The sequence below is a fragment of the Mya arenaria genome, chromosome 5 (assembly GCF_026914265.1).
Source record: "Mya arenaria isolate MELC-2E11 chromosome 5, ASM2691426v1".
Lineage (NCBI taxonomy): Eukaryota > Metazoa > Mollusca > Bivalvia > Myida > Myidae > Mya > Mya arenaria.
The window spans coordinates 20273105-20289982 of NC_069126.1; the positions used below are offsets into that span (position 1 = coordinate 20273105).

The following is a 16878-nucleotide window of genomic DNA, read 5'->3' on the forward strand; positions in this document are numbered from 1 at the left end:
TTTCCCCAACTGTGTGGAAAATGTATCTTGAACCTTAATTTGGACATACTAAAAGGTTTTTTTTTTATATTATTTACGTAAACTCCACTTGTTTTTGAGTGACAAAATGGAAGATACTGCTACAAGTTTAATGGAACTGACATCACCTGTTGAAGGTGTAAAAACCTTAACATTCATGACATTTGGTGAATAATATGTTTTGTGATCAAGTTGTAAAACTTTCAAATGCTGGCATGTACAGAATTGAAGCTGATATTGGATTGTGATCACCTTTGATAAATATCTACGTGTCAAACATAATATTAAATATTCAATCCAATTTCATTTTATCATCCTTCCAGCTCTTTGTAGAGTAATGGAGCATACATAAGACCTAAGTGACTATCTGACCTGTGATCACTTTGTTTGACCTTGACCTTGATGGAACATAGTCATAGATGTAGGTGATAATTATATACACTTTGCCTGGCAGCTGGATGTGTAGAACACTGGTGCCAAGTAATGAGGATCCTTCCATGCAGCCCAGACTTATAGGCAGATTAAACCGAAGCTTTAGCACACATTCTGTGACAGTTGGATGAGGCTAATGTTTGTTCATAGTGGTGGTCAAAGAATGGAGGAGAAACTGGCAGAGCGTCTACAGCATAATAATATACTCTCCTTCCATGGAAAATACTTATTACTTAGCTTGCTATGCAAAATATTGCATTGCGGTCTAGAAAAATAAATTACATAGCAATTCATTTGAAGAATGAAAATGATCAATTTTCAAGGATTGTTTGAACTAGACTTTTTTAAATTGTTGGATCATAACTTGACCTCGTAATTCAAATGTTTATCCTATTAATTGACCATGATCTTGACCTACTTAAAAGAAAATTTAGTTGTATTTTCTTTTAAGTGGCCATGACTGACTCACTTACTTCAAATATAAACCCAAGCAGTAAGATTCAACGAACCTTGTAGCACAACCAATGCTTTGATATCACCAGTATAACTCATATACACAGACGTTGCTGCAGCATGCCATCCACAAGCTTGACAAATCAATGATGATGTATTTTTCATATCACTACATTAGTGTACAAGAATTTAAACACAGGAGACTGCATATTTGTAAGTTTATTCAAGACTGGGTATGATAATGCAAAGACAGAAATCCTATTGCATAGAATTCCACATCTACAAATCAGTACAATTATTAAAGCATGTACCAATTTTCCAATTATTGCATTTATAACAACAGCATGCAAGTCAGTAAACAATTTCAAAATAGCTTAACCACTAAAGAAATGAGCGCAACAAATTTAAAAACAAACTATACAGTAGAAATAAATCTGTACTCGATTTTTACGTCCCACAAGCTATTTAAGAATAACGCTATAAAAATGTATGTATAAAAGTTAAAGCATGTTGACCATTTCTTTCAAAATTATGTTGCCTGTTTTTCTTTCAGAAATAGTTCTTTCTATTTTACTCCTGGTATACAACTTTATAAAATGTAAGTCAAGAGCAAAATAACTTTGTTATACAACATTGTGTTTCATTTGAACACAAAGAAGCTCAAATAAGTCTCTTCAGCACATGCATATTCACTTGTAAATTTATGCACTACACATTATACATGATTATTGTCAACCTCCACTCTTTAATACAAGACAGAAACTGTTGGTTATAAAATAAAACATTTACAACAAAAACAGATGTAGAATAGGGTAAGTTACTTGTCTTGACTTTTACCGTACCTTACAATCCTTGATAAACATACCTAATTATTTTATATACATGTAGTATATATGCACTGTGCTGTTTGTGGAGTTTTATTCTGTTGTTCCATGTTTCTTGTTTGTGATTTTATGTTTTTGTGTTCTATGTCTTTGGCATTTACCCAGTGCCATTAAGACAGGGTTTATGTTTAAAGTTTTGGCTATTGAGCTTGTTTCTGTAGTTTTACACATAAATATTGAATTGGATATTAACGACTGGTTGTTGCAGATATCAATGTAACTGACATATATTTTTTTTGTCAATCACCCGAGAAAATATAATGAAGTTAAAGAGCACATTATTTATTCAATATTAAGCAGTAATATGCAAACACAACACCAAAAACGTTATCATAATTAAAATCCCACATAACATATCAACTTTATCTTTTATAACAGTCAAAATGTATGTCAGAGATCATGACATGATAGATCTAACTGCAAGTATTATTTATAGTATAAATAAGGCACCAATTGGCAGTTATATTCTATATATTTAAATGCTGCTGAAAACATTTCTTTGGTTGCATTGAAATATCTTTCTTCAGAACAATATTGAGATTTTCTCACATTGTTAATTTCATAACTGTATGCAATCTTGTAGTCAAATATTTAATATGTATACATAAGTCAATATTTCAGTCAAATAGTTCATTTGTATACATATGTCAATATTTCAGTCAAATAGTTCATTTGTGTACATATGTCAATATTTCAGTCAAATAGTTCATTTGTATACATAAGTTAATATTTCAGTCAAATAGTTCATTTGTATAATACATAAGTCAATATTTCAGTCAAATAGTTCATTTGTATACATATGTTAATATTTCAGTCAAATAGTTCATTTGTGTACATATGTTAATATTTCAGTCAAATAGTTCATTTGTGTACATATGTCAATATTTCAGTCAAATAGTTCATTTGTATACGTAAGTTAATATTTCAGTTAAATAGTTCATTTGTGTACATAAGTTAATATTTCAGTCAAATAGTTCATTTGTATACATATGTTAATATTTCAGTTAAATAGTTCATTTGTATACACAAGTTAATATTTCAGTCAAATAGTTCATTTGTATAATACATAAGTTAATATTTCAGTCAAATAGTTCATTTGTGTACATAAGTTAATATTTCAGTCAAATAGTTCATTTGTGTACATATGTTAATATTTCAGTCAAATAGTTCATCCGTGTACATATGTTAATATTTCAGTCAAATAGTTCATCCGTGTACATATGTTAATATTTCAGTCAAATAGTTCATTTGTGTACATATGTCAATATTTCAGTCAAATAGTTCATTTGTATACATATGTCAATATTTCAGTCAAATAGTTCATTTGTGTACATAAGTCAATATTTCAGTCAAATAGTTCATTTGTGTACATAAGTTAATATTTCAGTCAAATAGTTCATTTGTATAATACATAAGTCAATATTTCAGTCAAATAGTTCATTTGTATACATATGTCAATATTTCAGTCAAATAGTTCATTTGTGTACATAAGTTAATTTCAGTCAAATAGTTCATTTGTATAATACATAAGTTAATATTTCAGTCAAATAGTTCATTTGTATACATAAGTTAATATTTCAGTCAAATAGTTCATTTGTATACATATGTCAATATTTCAGTCAAATAGTTCATTTGTGTACATAAGTCAATATTTCAGTCAAATAGTTCATTTGTGTACATAAGTCAATATTTCAGTCAAATAGTTCATTTGTATACATATGTCAATATTTCAGTCAAATAGTTCATTTGTGTACATATGTTAATATTTCAGTCAAAAAGTTCATTTGTATACATATGTTAATATTTCAGTCAAAAAGTTCATTTGTATACATAAGTTAATATTTCAGTCAAATTGTTCATTTGTATAATACATAAATTAATATTTCAGTTTAATAGTTCATTTGTATACATAAGTTAATTTTTCAGTCAAATAGTTCATTTGTATAATACATAAGTCAATATTTCAGTCAAATAGTTCATTTGTATACACAAGTCAATATTTCAGTCAAATAGTTCATTTGTGTACATATGTCAATATTTCAGTCAAATAGTTCATTTGTATACATAAGTTAATATTTCAGTCAAATAGTTCATTTGTATAATACATAAGTCAATATTTCAGTCAAATAGTTCATTTGTGTACATAAGTCAATATTTCAGTCAAATAGTTAATTTGTATACATATGTTAATATTTCAGTCAAATAGTTCATTTGTATAAGACATAAGTCAATATTTCAGTCAAATAGTTCATTTGTGTACATAAGTTAATATTTCAGTCAAATAGTTCATTTGTATAATACATAAGTCAATATTCCGGCCAATAGTTCATTTTTGTACATAAGTCAATATTTCAGTCAAATAGTTCATTTGTGTACATAAGTCAATATTTCAGTCAAATAGTTCATTTGTATACATAAGTCAATATTTCAGTCAAATAGTTCATTTGTATACATAAGTCAATATTTCAGTCAAATAGTTCATTTGTATACATATGTCAATATTTCAGTCAAATAGTTCATTTGTGTACATATGTCAATATTTCAGTCAAATAGTTCATTTGTATACATATGTTAATACTTCAGTCAAATAGTTCATCTGTGTACATATGTCAATATTTCACTAACATTGAAGATGTTTTTAGTGCGCACCACTTTATTATCTAGTTTGGTAAATAAAATTATCTTCGCTGGGTTTTCTTGTCAATTCAAATGTTCATTTTCATAATTATTTTTTGAGGTCAGATAGCAATTCTATCAAGTGTGTATCAAAAAGGCATATTTCCATGAGTGGCGCACCAACTAGTGAATACAGTATATCAACATTCAATGTTCATGAGATGTAATATAATCAATATCTCAATGAAACAAACAATTATTCCATTTATAGAATGATAGAACTCATTTGAAATTACCAGAAATAGTATTTAATTGGAAAACAGCGCTATTGTTAATATCCGACCATTTCAGAAATCATGTCCATACACAATGAATTTTGTCCGCACTGCTGCTGATTTGCATAGCTATCAAATTTTCAAAACAGAGACTGATTTCTAAATGTTATTTTGCTGTTTTAAGACAGTGGGATAACAATTTTATCACATTGATTAAGTGCAATATACCATCAGAAAGCATATGGTAAAGTGTTTTAAAGTAGCACATTTATGTTGGTCCTAAGCTAGACCTACAAAACCATCATTAGTATATTGTTCGGCTTTCTGTGAAATACCACAACCTTTATTAAACAGGAAAATACCTCCCATAAATTACCCAATGTTTATCACACATAGACCTCACAACCCCTCGTGAACAATATTTTCCAACCTTTTCATCTCCATCCCCTCCAACCCTGCCCGCACACCAACTACTTTAACCCCCATCCCATTCCCAGAGAACTGGGTCATGTTAGACCATCGTTTTCATTTGAGTCATTGTCTGTGTTGTGGCTGTTATTGTTTGTATCACTTGGTTCCTTCATATCAGGTGACAAGGGGTCATCATCACTAATGTTCAGTTTTATCGACCCCTTCATGTCATGCATATTCATCCCTGGTATTGAGACTAGCTGGCCATCTGCAGTGAATACTGAAATAAAGAATAAATAAGATGAAATCATTTCTTGAATGCTTTTCAACAAATTTTTATCAAAGAACCATGCAACCATGATATCTTAAGTTCATAATTGCAGTTACCTGGTTCTTTGATATTTTCTTAATTTATTATCAATGATATGAAAAAAAGCAAGGAAAATAAACGAAAATTTTGGTTTCAAAATCAAAAATTTCTTCAGGGAGATCCCCCTCCCCCTGGCAGAATGCCGCTACCCCCTCCCCCTCCATCCCAAGTTGCAACTTATAGGCTCAAATGCATTAAATGCGAGGATACAACCCTGCTTTTTCAAATCCTGGCTACAGCACTTACTTAAGAGTGCAACAAAGCGACATAAATAAACAGATAATGGCTACAGACTTTGTTTACCATCGGCTTCATATGTTCAGACAGAATTAATTGGAACCCATGACTTTGTTCTCTCTAAGCAACCAAGAACATTAAAACTATCATTGAAAATGATGATCAATTTGCGCGAATCATACGAAAGTGAAAGAAGGCCTCACAGGGAAGAGCTTATGTGACATTAACATCTGTATAATATCTGCATATATAGGAGTATGTGTATGTTCTGGTATTTACAAAACCAACAGGCCAGTTGATTGATAAGTCGACATTTGTATTAGTTATAAGTCTTACAACATGTAAAGTTTACTTAGCAGACACCCAAAACAGCTTTTGTTTCCAATTCAGAATTTTGTTATGCTCTCCAACGAAAAAGCATAGAGTATAACAATGTCCAGGTAAATTGAAGCCAGTGTCAAGTCACCTTGACTAACTTTCAAAACAGAACTTACAAGGCCCAGAAGGAATGACAAGCGTCTGTATAGAAGACCCTGCTCCAGCCAAGCTTGGCGAGGTCACAGTACTGGGGGGAGGGGTCATGGTCGAGGTCGCAGCCCCTGATGACCCCTGGTTTGATCCGAATGGCCAGAACCGCTGTGGTGGTTTTGTCTGAGGTTTAGGCTTTTTCGTTTTGGACTGTTCAGGGTTTCCAGCATCTAACATGGGCTGAAGTATTCGCCGACGAGCATTGATAAACCTGTTACAAGAACAATAGATGGATTTCTATGGTTATTTGTTCAGAAATAGATAAACAATAAATTTTAATGGTTCATACAAATCGACATAATCCTGAATTGTAATTCACAATGCTACATTGGCAGGGTTGCAATGCTGAGAGTTATATATTTTGCATTTTATGAAAACATAGAAGCAAAAGACAATAGCATTGCAGCAAGATAGTACTACTTTTGGTTCATTGAAAATCTTGAACATATTTCTTGTTTCCTAACAGCTTGCTCAGACATATGCTTTCAAGCAAAAAGGTGACTTACCAGTTATTGACCTGTAGCAGGGTGAGGTTTGTTTGTGTGGCAATCTGCCTCTTCTCATCCTCAGTTGGGTATGGGTGCTGAAAAGGACATGTACATATTAAACAAGATGGCCCAAGTTCAACCCCAACATGTATGTTCTAAGTCAAACAAGGGTCATAACTCATTAATAAAGACAGAGTCATGAACCTTGGTGTACATGGGCGTATTAGAGTCATAAACCTTGCTGTACATGGGCGTATTAGTCATGAAACTTGCTGTACATTGGCGTATTAGAGTCATGAAACTTGCTGTACATGGGCGTATTAGAGTCATGAAACTTGCTGTACATAGGCATATTAGTCATGAAACTTGCTGTACATGGGCGTATTAGAGTCATGAAACTTGCTGTACATGGGCGTATTAGAGTCATGAAACTTGCTGTACATGGGCGTATTAGAGTCATGAAACTTGCTGTACATTGGCGTATTAGTCATGAAACTTGCTGTACATGGGCGTATTAGTCATGAAACTTGCTGTACATGGGCGTATTAGAGTCATGAACCTTGCTATACATGGGCGTATTAGAGTCATGAACCTTGCTGTACATGGGCGTATTAGAGTCATGAACCTTGCTGTACATGGGTGTATTAGAGTCATGAAACTTGCTGTACATGGGCATATTAGAGTCATGAACCTTGCTGTACATGGGCATATTAGAGTCATGAACCTTGCTGTACATGGGTGTATTAGAGTCATGAAACTTGCTGTACATGGGCGTATTAGAGTCATGAACCTTGCTGTTCATGAGAGTATTATCCAATGACAATGCCATTGACAGTGCATGGTTAGTGAAGTTAGGACTTCATGAGTATCTGCACATTAACCAAAAGTTTCCACCCAGAGATATTCCCAATTGAAAAAATATTCTATGTTACCACTTATTATTTGTAACATTTATCTGGTCTGATAATTAATGTAACTGATTAATTCTTGATGGGTTTGCCAACATCCGTGACCAACAGTTGTGATCAGCCATATTCGGTCTGCATGGAAATGAATGATTTCACTTAAAAAATCATACAATATGCATGTATGATATCATTATTGAGGCAGAACATCAGGGAAAAGCACCTCTGATTATTTCCGAGCAGATAATTCAATTATGGTAATTCATTTTGATTTAATTATTGATAATGATAATGTAGTTGGACCAATCACAAGCATCATCATTTTTATCAAAGATATTCTGAAGATGTTGGTTTTATCTGAAGTAAATGCAACTGGATGATATAGTTCATCTAAGCACGCCCAACAGGAACAATTTACATTACAGGATACCGTAATCATCATAACAGTAAGTTCTGTTTTGGTTTCTATATAATAACATAACCTTTTTTTTTGGAGTACCAGTTAGTGTTTGCAAAGCAGCACTTTCAAGTATAATTAGAAAGGAGTTTCCTGTATATAAGGAAGAACTCGGTGCTTGTTTTACCGACCTGTTAAAATTAGCTTACATTTTTGTATCAATTACATAAATGTCCTTACCACCCATGCTAAATATAATAGTATCCAAATCAACTTACAACAATATGTTGGAAGAGCCATGACTTCATGACCTGTGTGGCTGATTTAGGCAGTACTCCCCGCTTTGACTTCTTACTTTTACTTGTATCCTCATCATCAGAGTCAAAACTGCCTGCCATTGAGTTCAAAGGCATGTTGAGAGGTCCTGATCCTGTTATAGTAAAAAGCATGCATTTAACAAATTAAAATATATTATAATGTGTCCTATTTGGAAGGCCATGAGAAGGTACCCCTGGTGGGGATCAAACCCACAACCTGTTGGGTGAGAGGCGGGTACCTATACCACTTAACCACTCTCACCTCTTTACAGTTATTTGTAGGTGTTTTATCAAGATATGTAATCATATAGTAATGTAAATTACACAACATGAAATTTACTATAAACATGACTAAAAACGTAACTAGAATTGTTGTTTATGAAGCACTGAATTCAAGAACTGATGTCTGCTCTCCAGGAAAAAAATTCTGGAGAGTAAAACAGGATATGCCCCCCAAAAAGTTGGTTTAAGAAATTAAAGAAGTACCTGTATAATAACAATAATGATAAAGCAGCATGACTCAGTATCCATTCATCAAAAAAGGGACAGTTCAAGACTGAATCAATCCTTTTGGGAAAGAGGTAACTTGCAGGATGAGCCAGATGTTTACAGATTTGATCTTGGGCAGTGGTACTTAAAAGTATGTAATCTACAATGTACTTGAAATGTAGGCGTCTATAATCTAACAAGGAAACAAATTCAAAACTAGTTAAAATGTCCATCAATGCTTGCCTTCTTTCAGACACTTCTGCTCATTTCTAAAAATTAATAATAAGCATATATCATAAAAAAAATTATGAAGTTTTTATGACAACTTACTAACCTGCAGAGCTGGGTACAGAAACTGAAGATAAAGTTGATGTCGGGACTCCTATTTGTGAGAGAGGCGTACTGCCGTGGATCAGCTGTGGACTAAGTGTAGACATGGTCTGTTGAATCTGGAATAAAAAATCCTGCCATGAAACTGCTATTAAACTATGATACTTGTGTAACAGACTGCACAAATTGCTATGTGCTCCTGTCGGGGTTCGAACCCACGACCTCTCGCTCTGTAGGCGGACACTCTACCGCGTCGCTATAAAAGCTAGCTCTATAGCGAGACAGTATAAGTGCCACTATATACATATCGTATACCCGGTTACACATTCCCCCTCCATTTTGAAATTCGTCCTCGAATTTCGGAGACAAAGGTCAATTCGCAATGACCTTGAGGCACATCGTATAACACGGGTCCCTCGTTGGGCGCCAAATGTAACCGGGGGTATAATATATGCCTCAAGGTCATTGCGAATTGACCTTTGTCCCCTTGTTGGGCGCCAAATGTAACAGACTGCACAAATTGCTATGTGCTCCTGTCGGGGTTCGAACCCACGACCTCTCACTCTGTAGGCGGACACTCTACCGCGCCCTATAAAAGCTAGCTCTATAGCGAGACAGTATAAGTGCCGCTATATACATATCGTATACCCGGTTACACTTGATCAGTGCAGTATGTGATTAAGTTGACAAGAGGCACATCAGTGCCTGTGCTCCACTGGCCAAAAGGTTCAAGCTAAGACCACCTAACGAACATTTTCGTCAAGTTTCATAGAAATACAATCATCAATTTTTGAGGAGAAGTTATTTAAAAAAAATTTTTACTTTAATAGCTCTGGCTGCCATGTTGTGCAGTGGACCGAAATGATTTGGGCAATTTGAGTAAAGGAGCACCAAACAAACATTTCTGTCAAGTTTTATCGAAAAAAGGTCATCGGTTTCGACGACAAGTCGTATAAAGTTTTTTTTATTTTTTAGCTCTGGCAGCCATGGTGTGCAGTAGACTGGAACCATTTAACAAATTTTGGTTAATGACCATCCAAGGAACATTTCTGTCAAGTTTCATCAAAATCTGATCATCGGTTTCTGAGGAGAAGTGGTGTAAAGGTTTTTCCTATTTTTAGCTCTGGCTGCCATGTTGTGCAGCGGAACGGAACCATTTGGGCCATTTTGTCAAAGATTTTGTTGAGATGACCCTTGTTATTAAGTCTCATAAAGATTATGTCAAAATTGTGACACAGGCAATTTGTGGACTGACGATTGACTAACATGTAATCTTGTCTTGTCTTGCTAAGTTTTTCCTTTAAACTATAAATATCGACCCAAAATAATGCTTAAAAGTTAAACAATTAATAAACATTTAATCTGAATAGATTATGAAGCAAATATCTAACCTGAACAAGAACTGACGAGATAGAATCGACTTGGTGTTTCACTTACACTTTTCGGCCATTTAAGTTACTAAAAATAGCTGTTTCATAAACTTTCAGAATGTCACTTAAATGAAAATTAATGTTCAGTCTATATATACTTTCCTATGTATAAATGTAAGGTTTTTAAATTGATCTTTTTGTGAGAACTTTATGCTTATATGTTTACTCATAAATTATTATTGTTTAAAAATTATTTAAAGATGCTATACGTGAAAAATTAAGACATTATTTTTTTTTTCTATTAAAGGGAGGTAATTCAGTAGTAAAATGTAATCAAAGCTATTAAAGCATGGCATTTCTTTTCTAACCATGTTGATATTATTACAGTCTATTCAAGCAAGATGCCTTTTGTTTTTACATAGTACCCATAGGTTCTGAAAAACAAGGAGCACTATTCCCAACAGAAGGATGTCACTCCCTATCACTGCATGAGCATCATAATAAAGAAATGTTTACTCAAACTGCAAGCTGCTCAATTGAAATAGGTATTTACCTCAAGCATACAGTTTTATAATGTGGCAAAATAGTCGGACTACTAGATTGTCATTCGGACTAGTAAAATATGCCATTATGCTAGTCCAACTGGCTAGTAGGTTAAAATGTTTTTCGTGAAGACTGCGGACGAGAAGTCCTTAAAGGTTTTTCTATTTTTAACTCTCGCAGCCATGTTGTGCAGCGGACCGGAACCATTTGGGCAATTTTGGTTAAAGGGCATCCCGATGAACATTTATGTAAAGTTTCATCAAAATCTGATAATCGGTTTCTGAGAAGATGTAGTTTAACGTTTTTTTCTATTCTTAGCTCTGGTGCCCATGTTGTGCAGCAGACCAGAACTGTTTGGGCTATTTTGGTTAAGGACTACTCAAGTAACATTTCTGTCAAGTTTCATTGCAATACGATCATCGGTTTCTGAGGAGAAGTCGTTTAAAGGTTTTTCTATTTTTACCTCTGGGGGCCATCTTGTGCAGTGGACCGAAACCATTGAAGCAAATTTGATAAAGGACCATCCAAGGAACATTTCTGTTAAGTTTCATCAAAATCTGATAATCGGTTTCTGAGAAGATGTTCTTTAAAGGTTTTTCTATTTTTTTGCCCTGGCAGCCATGTTGTGTAGCGGACCGGAACCATTTGAGCAATTTTGGTTAAGGACCACCCAAGGAACAATTCTGTCAAGTTTCATCAAAATCTGCCTATCCGTTTCAGAGGAGATGTCGTTTAAAGATTTTGCTATTTTTAGCTGTGGCGGCCATATTGTGCAATGGACCAGAACCATTTGAGCAATTTTAATAAAGGACCACCCAAGGAACATTACTGTCAAGTTTCATCAAAATCTGCCGAACCGTTTCAGAGGAGATGTCGTTTAAAGATTTTGCTATTTTTAGCTCTGGCGGCCATATTGTGCAATGGACCGGAACCCTTTGAGCAATTTTGGTAAAGGACCACCAAAGGAACATTCCTGTGAAGCTTTGTCAAAATCCGCTTATCAGTTTCAGAGGAGATGTCGTTTAAAGTAAAAGTTTACGCACGCACGCACGCACGCACTCACGACGGACAATCTGTGACGACATAAGCTCCATGGCCTTCGGCCAGTGGAGCTAACAAAAAACACAAATGGCAAATTCATTTAGCTATAGAAGACTGTCTAGACAGTTTCTTGTTTTTATTATTTTGCAGTATATTCGTTTGAATTGCAACTGAGTCAGTTTTAAAAACTGACAAAAGTTGAGGAATTAAAACCATATCCACTTGTTACCATTTGAAACCAAACTACAGATTCAAGATTTTTGAAGTCACTGAGAAGATCCTTCGCTGAACAGCCCCCAGAACTGTTCAATTTTAATAATTTTGCATCTGGAAATGTCACTGAATTAACTATTTTTCTTAAAATATAACAACTACATCAAGTTCCCACCTGTACTGGCTGAGCCACTAGCCCTTGCGGTGTCTGAACCATCTGATATATCGTTCCTCCCGACATTATCTGTCCAGGCCCCAGGGTGGGCATGGTAGCTACTGTTGGCTGCTGAAGTATAAGCCCACTCCCTGTGGGAGTCGACACGAGGGTCTGAACAGTCCCTAGTCCTTCTTCTGTCGGGGGTTCGTCAAACATTGATTGGTCATAATCAGACTCAGTTCTTAAAAGGTTTTCGCTTTGAAGCTTGCCCTTGAGACAATTGGTATACCTCTGACAGAAGTCTTTACAGAGTTCATTCACTTTTTCTAACTCTAGCAGGTGAATTCGTAATACTTGGATAGCCTTGATTATCTGAAATGGACAAAATGAATAGCTTTAAGTTGACTAAATTTATACCATTAAGCTTATAAGCTCACAAATAAAACACTTTCACTCAAATTCCTGACCTGATCAAATATGTAATATACCCAATGCATGGCATTATTAATTACAAAAATACTCCATTGTTGCCCTACAGTAATGCAAGAACATTGACTTATTGCTTGAAATTCTATTTTTTAACTAAAATATATGGAGCTATACCAGGTTATCCAGCTCCCCATTTTCTTCAAGCAGTGGGGTGTTTTCCTTCTCTTGGTGCATGAGGAAGACCTGCATGTCCTCGGAAATAGACTGTGGGCTCGCAACATCGCAAGAAGCTGAGGCCTGCTCACACTTCTCAAACAACATTGCCATCAGTGGGAATAGTGGGTGCCTGGCAAAAGTGGTGTTAATTAAGTATTTAATTTAACATTTGTGTGCATTCAATTTAACTCAAAATATCAATTAACTTAAATTAATTAATTATTTGAATATTTCTTGTAACACGCATATATATTATTCTTAATTTTACATAGAGACATTTGTATAAAGCAGAATTCAAAAAGTCTATGTTCTCTTTACCATTGCCTTTGTTTAAGAATATTTTTACCCAATTCAAAAGATATGACAATTAGCAATCCAAAATGAAAACATTTTAACCCAAGTGATTCATTAACTTCAAGGCAACCAGCTTACTTATAGATGGCCTGTTTTTCCCTGTCCATGTTGGCGTCTGTACTTGGAGACTGAATGGCCTGGAGGCCGGAAGGTGTGTACAGCGGCTGAACCAAGACTGACGCATCACTGAAATTATAGTTGCTTACTGTTAGGGTAACACTTATTTTTATGTAAATTACTTCCATATATGTTTCTTTTTGTCTTGTCATAGAAGAAGGAAGTAGCATTAGATCTCAGCATTGGTGAAGTATTCCACCTTGATAATATCCCACAGTCATAACCATTGGAATATTGGTTCTGTACTAGGGATGGGCGAGACTTCCCCTTTTAATTATTAATCTAAATTGGAACAATATTTTCCTTGTATGGTTGGAGTTAAACTTGGTAATTCTTAACATTTTTCGGCTGATTAGACACTGTTTTGAACTTCTTTAATCTTTATGATTAAATAATCGAAGACCGATTAATGTACAACAATAGCTTTTTAGGTATCGGGACACCATCCTGGGTATGCTTACCTTAACTTATAAACTGTTAGTCACTTAGTGTTATTCATGTTTGTAAAGTAGCAATTCATAACATGATGTACATAATAACTTAAATACAACTAAATTGATAATCCGGACAAAAAAATACCTGAAAACCATGGTTCCATCTTGGTTTGGTGTTGCCAAGGCAACAGAAGAAGCGACCAGATTGATCACTTGTTGACCATCTGCGGAAAAAGCCTGACCAGTAGGTATCACATGAGTGACCGTGGACATCTCGTTTCTCACATTATCTGCCCTACATAAAGCATGTCACCAACATCCACCATGGAAATGTTTTCTCTGTCTGAAATTTATGAAGTAAATGTAATTTTAGAACAGAACAGGACAGACCATTAATTTACCAGAAGATTATAGACCTATGCGACCAAATATCATAAAAAAATGGTGACAAGTACAAAACATGCAGTGAGTTTTTTCTGCTCCTTTTTCCATTCCTATCCTAAAACCGGATGTTTTTCCCATACCAAGCAAATAAAAAAATCCCTTTAAACTGACTTTTAAACATTAACCAAATGCAGCAATATAGTGCCATTCATGAATATGTTGATAGGTTTGTTGAATAAAATTGAAAACAGTATATAAATAATGAATGATGAAAGTATTTTCCCCTTTTGCCAAAACAATTCTATAATAAAATGTTTTAAATGTTCAAAAAGGTATTCTATTTATATATTTTTAATTCAGACTATCAATATTATTTTTATAATTTGCAAATACGACAAGTACCTGCTACCCAGTATTCATACAGGCTTAAAACGCGCATTATTTTAAGTTCTAGATGCAAATGTTTATACTTAATAACCAGACTCAATCTGCGATTTCAATTAGATTATTCTTTCTTTAAAACAGTACTGGTACACTCGACAACGAGTACTGTAAGATATTTCTTATTGAAAACACTTTCAACAATTCATGCTGGCAGTACAGTAGAATCAAAGCCATAAAATGATGTTTGGCGTTCTTTACTTTCTCTTTCGGTTACGCCGGATGGACAGTGTCTCGGCACGCGCCGATCGAAGCGAATCATTTAACACTTTATATCTAGGTCAATTAATCGAAAACCCTACTAAAGAACACCAATCAGTGCCGAAAACTAACGGCTAATCAAAAATTATATCAATGAAATTGATAACCATCAATCAGTTTCACTGACAATATGATCAGATATCAATTTATTACCGTACAATAAAGCCAAGCTTGTAATTGGTAGCTTACCTCGTTCGACGACACTGTCACTCTTCGTCAAAATGGCGGGCGTCAGATCATCGATACTGCCCACATACCATGTGATCAATGACGTCAAGGGCGCACAAGGGGGGGGGACTATTTGATAATTAAACAAGGAAGGCCTATGGTGTTAAAAAACCTATATTTCTTGAATTATTAAAATGATTATATTTGAATCGAAATATGTATACTTTATAAAAGATAAGATGCATTTTTCGTTCAACAATTAAATGCAATACCCCTCTGTATACCTCTTCTCCGTTAGTAACAAGTGTCATGTGACCTAGCAATCAACATACCGACAACAAAGCGGCCGTATGTCAAAACGCTTCCAAGACTCATTATCGATCATATCCCCCGCCCTAAAGTGCAACTGACACACGATATGACAGTGAGTTATAGGTGGTCATTACCAAATAAACAAAGGTGGAATATGATCGAAATATTCGCTAGGGAACATGTGCGCGGGTATATTTCTACACACAATGATTGTACATGCACATCCCTGGTATCGACTATACATTATGTCTGCGCAACATTAAAAAAACTCGAATAATTTAACATTCCGACAGGGAGACTCACAGATACGGAGTTATTGATGAAAATTATACACGATCATACATGTATAAATACAAATTTAATACATGCATATCCATTCGTACTGTTAAATGCTTAAATTCCCAATAAAAACACCTCTATAGCACAGAATAAAATATAATAGCTATACTGCACCTGTTTTGTGGGCTGGGGTGGGAGGCGTGTTGTATATTTTTTAATGCAAACATTTAAAAAATCTTCTGTAACTTTAAGATGCTAATTAATATGATCAAAAGTCTTTCTGTAGTTTCACAGCAATGAAGTTCTACCAAAATAACGTGGAATGGGAATTAAATTGACGCTGAGTCAACGTTGACGAAATGACGTTGGCCCGAGTTTAATTTCCGACGTTGGACCATTATGTTATTTTCCGATGTTGGCCGATTGTTTTACAGCCAACACCAACACAGCTCCAACAAAGGTGGATCCAATAAGTTTTTATTGGTCCCTGATCCAACGATATAACCGACATCTATGCACGCTACAGTATCTGGGAATGTCAATTTGATGCACTTAAGAATTGTCAAAGGTGAAACCTTAAAAAATTGCTAGAATCACATGTATGCGTTTTTGCTTCGATCATTTAAGTCAATTGTGTTATTTAAATATAAAAATACATGAAAATACGTACGTACGTTTCTTTTTTCATCTATCTAGACGTTATGCGTTCAAGTTTTAAATATATTTGCGCTCTCACCGAACTATCAGAGGCGGACAAAGGGTCGTTGGACATATTATACCGGCCCAAAACCGACCACCCCGAAACGGATGAAAATTGGTTCTAATTGTGAAATTATGGGGCAGGGGGGCCTCACTGATTTTGTTTCATGCGTAGTGGAAAAAAATAATAAAGTGTCGCACTTAATCGTATCTTAATGAAAGGACCAATGTGTGAGTTTTATAAGTCGAGAGCGGTGGTGCTAAGCATACCATCAAAACCTCTGATTAATAAGAATGGGTGTGGTGCATG

The 16878-nt window shown here is 34.7% G+C and overlaps 1 protein-coding gene across 1 annotated transcript; it reads right to left on the reverse strand.

Moving 5' to 3' along the window:
- Positions 1-1107: 1107 nt before the first annotated feature.
- On the reverse strand, positions 1108-15345 carry LOC128234867 (homeobox protein PKNOX1-like). The gene is made up of 10 exons (XM_052949453.1): positions 15300-15345; positions 14170-14367; positions 13552-13659; positions 13078-13249; positions 12493-12846; positions 9155-9269; positions 8293-8444; positions 6731-6807; positions 6191-6435; positions 1108-5369 (listed from the first exon to the last, which is right to left on the reverse strand). The coding sequence occupies exons 2-10, from the start codon at positions 14295-14297 to the stop codon at positions 5185-5187; spliced, it is 1536 nt and encodes a 511-aa protein (XP_052805413.1). The 5' UTR covers positions 14298-14367; positions 15300-15345; the 3' UTR covers positions 1108-5184.
- Between the last annotated feature and the right edge of the window lie 1533 nt (positions 15346-16878).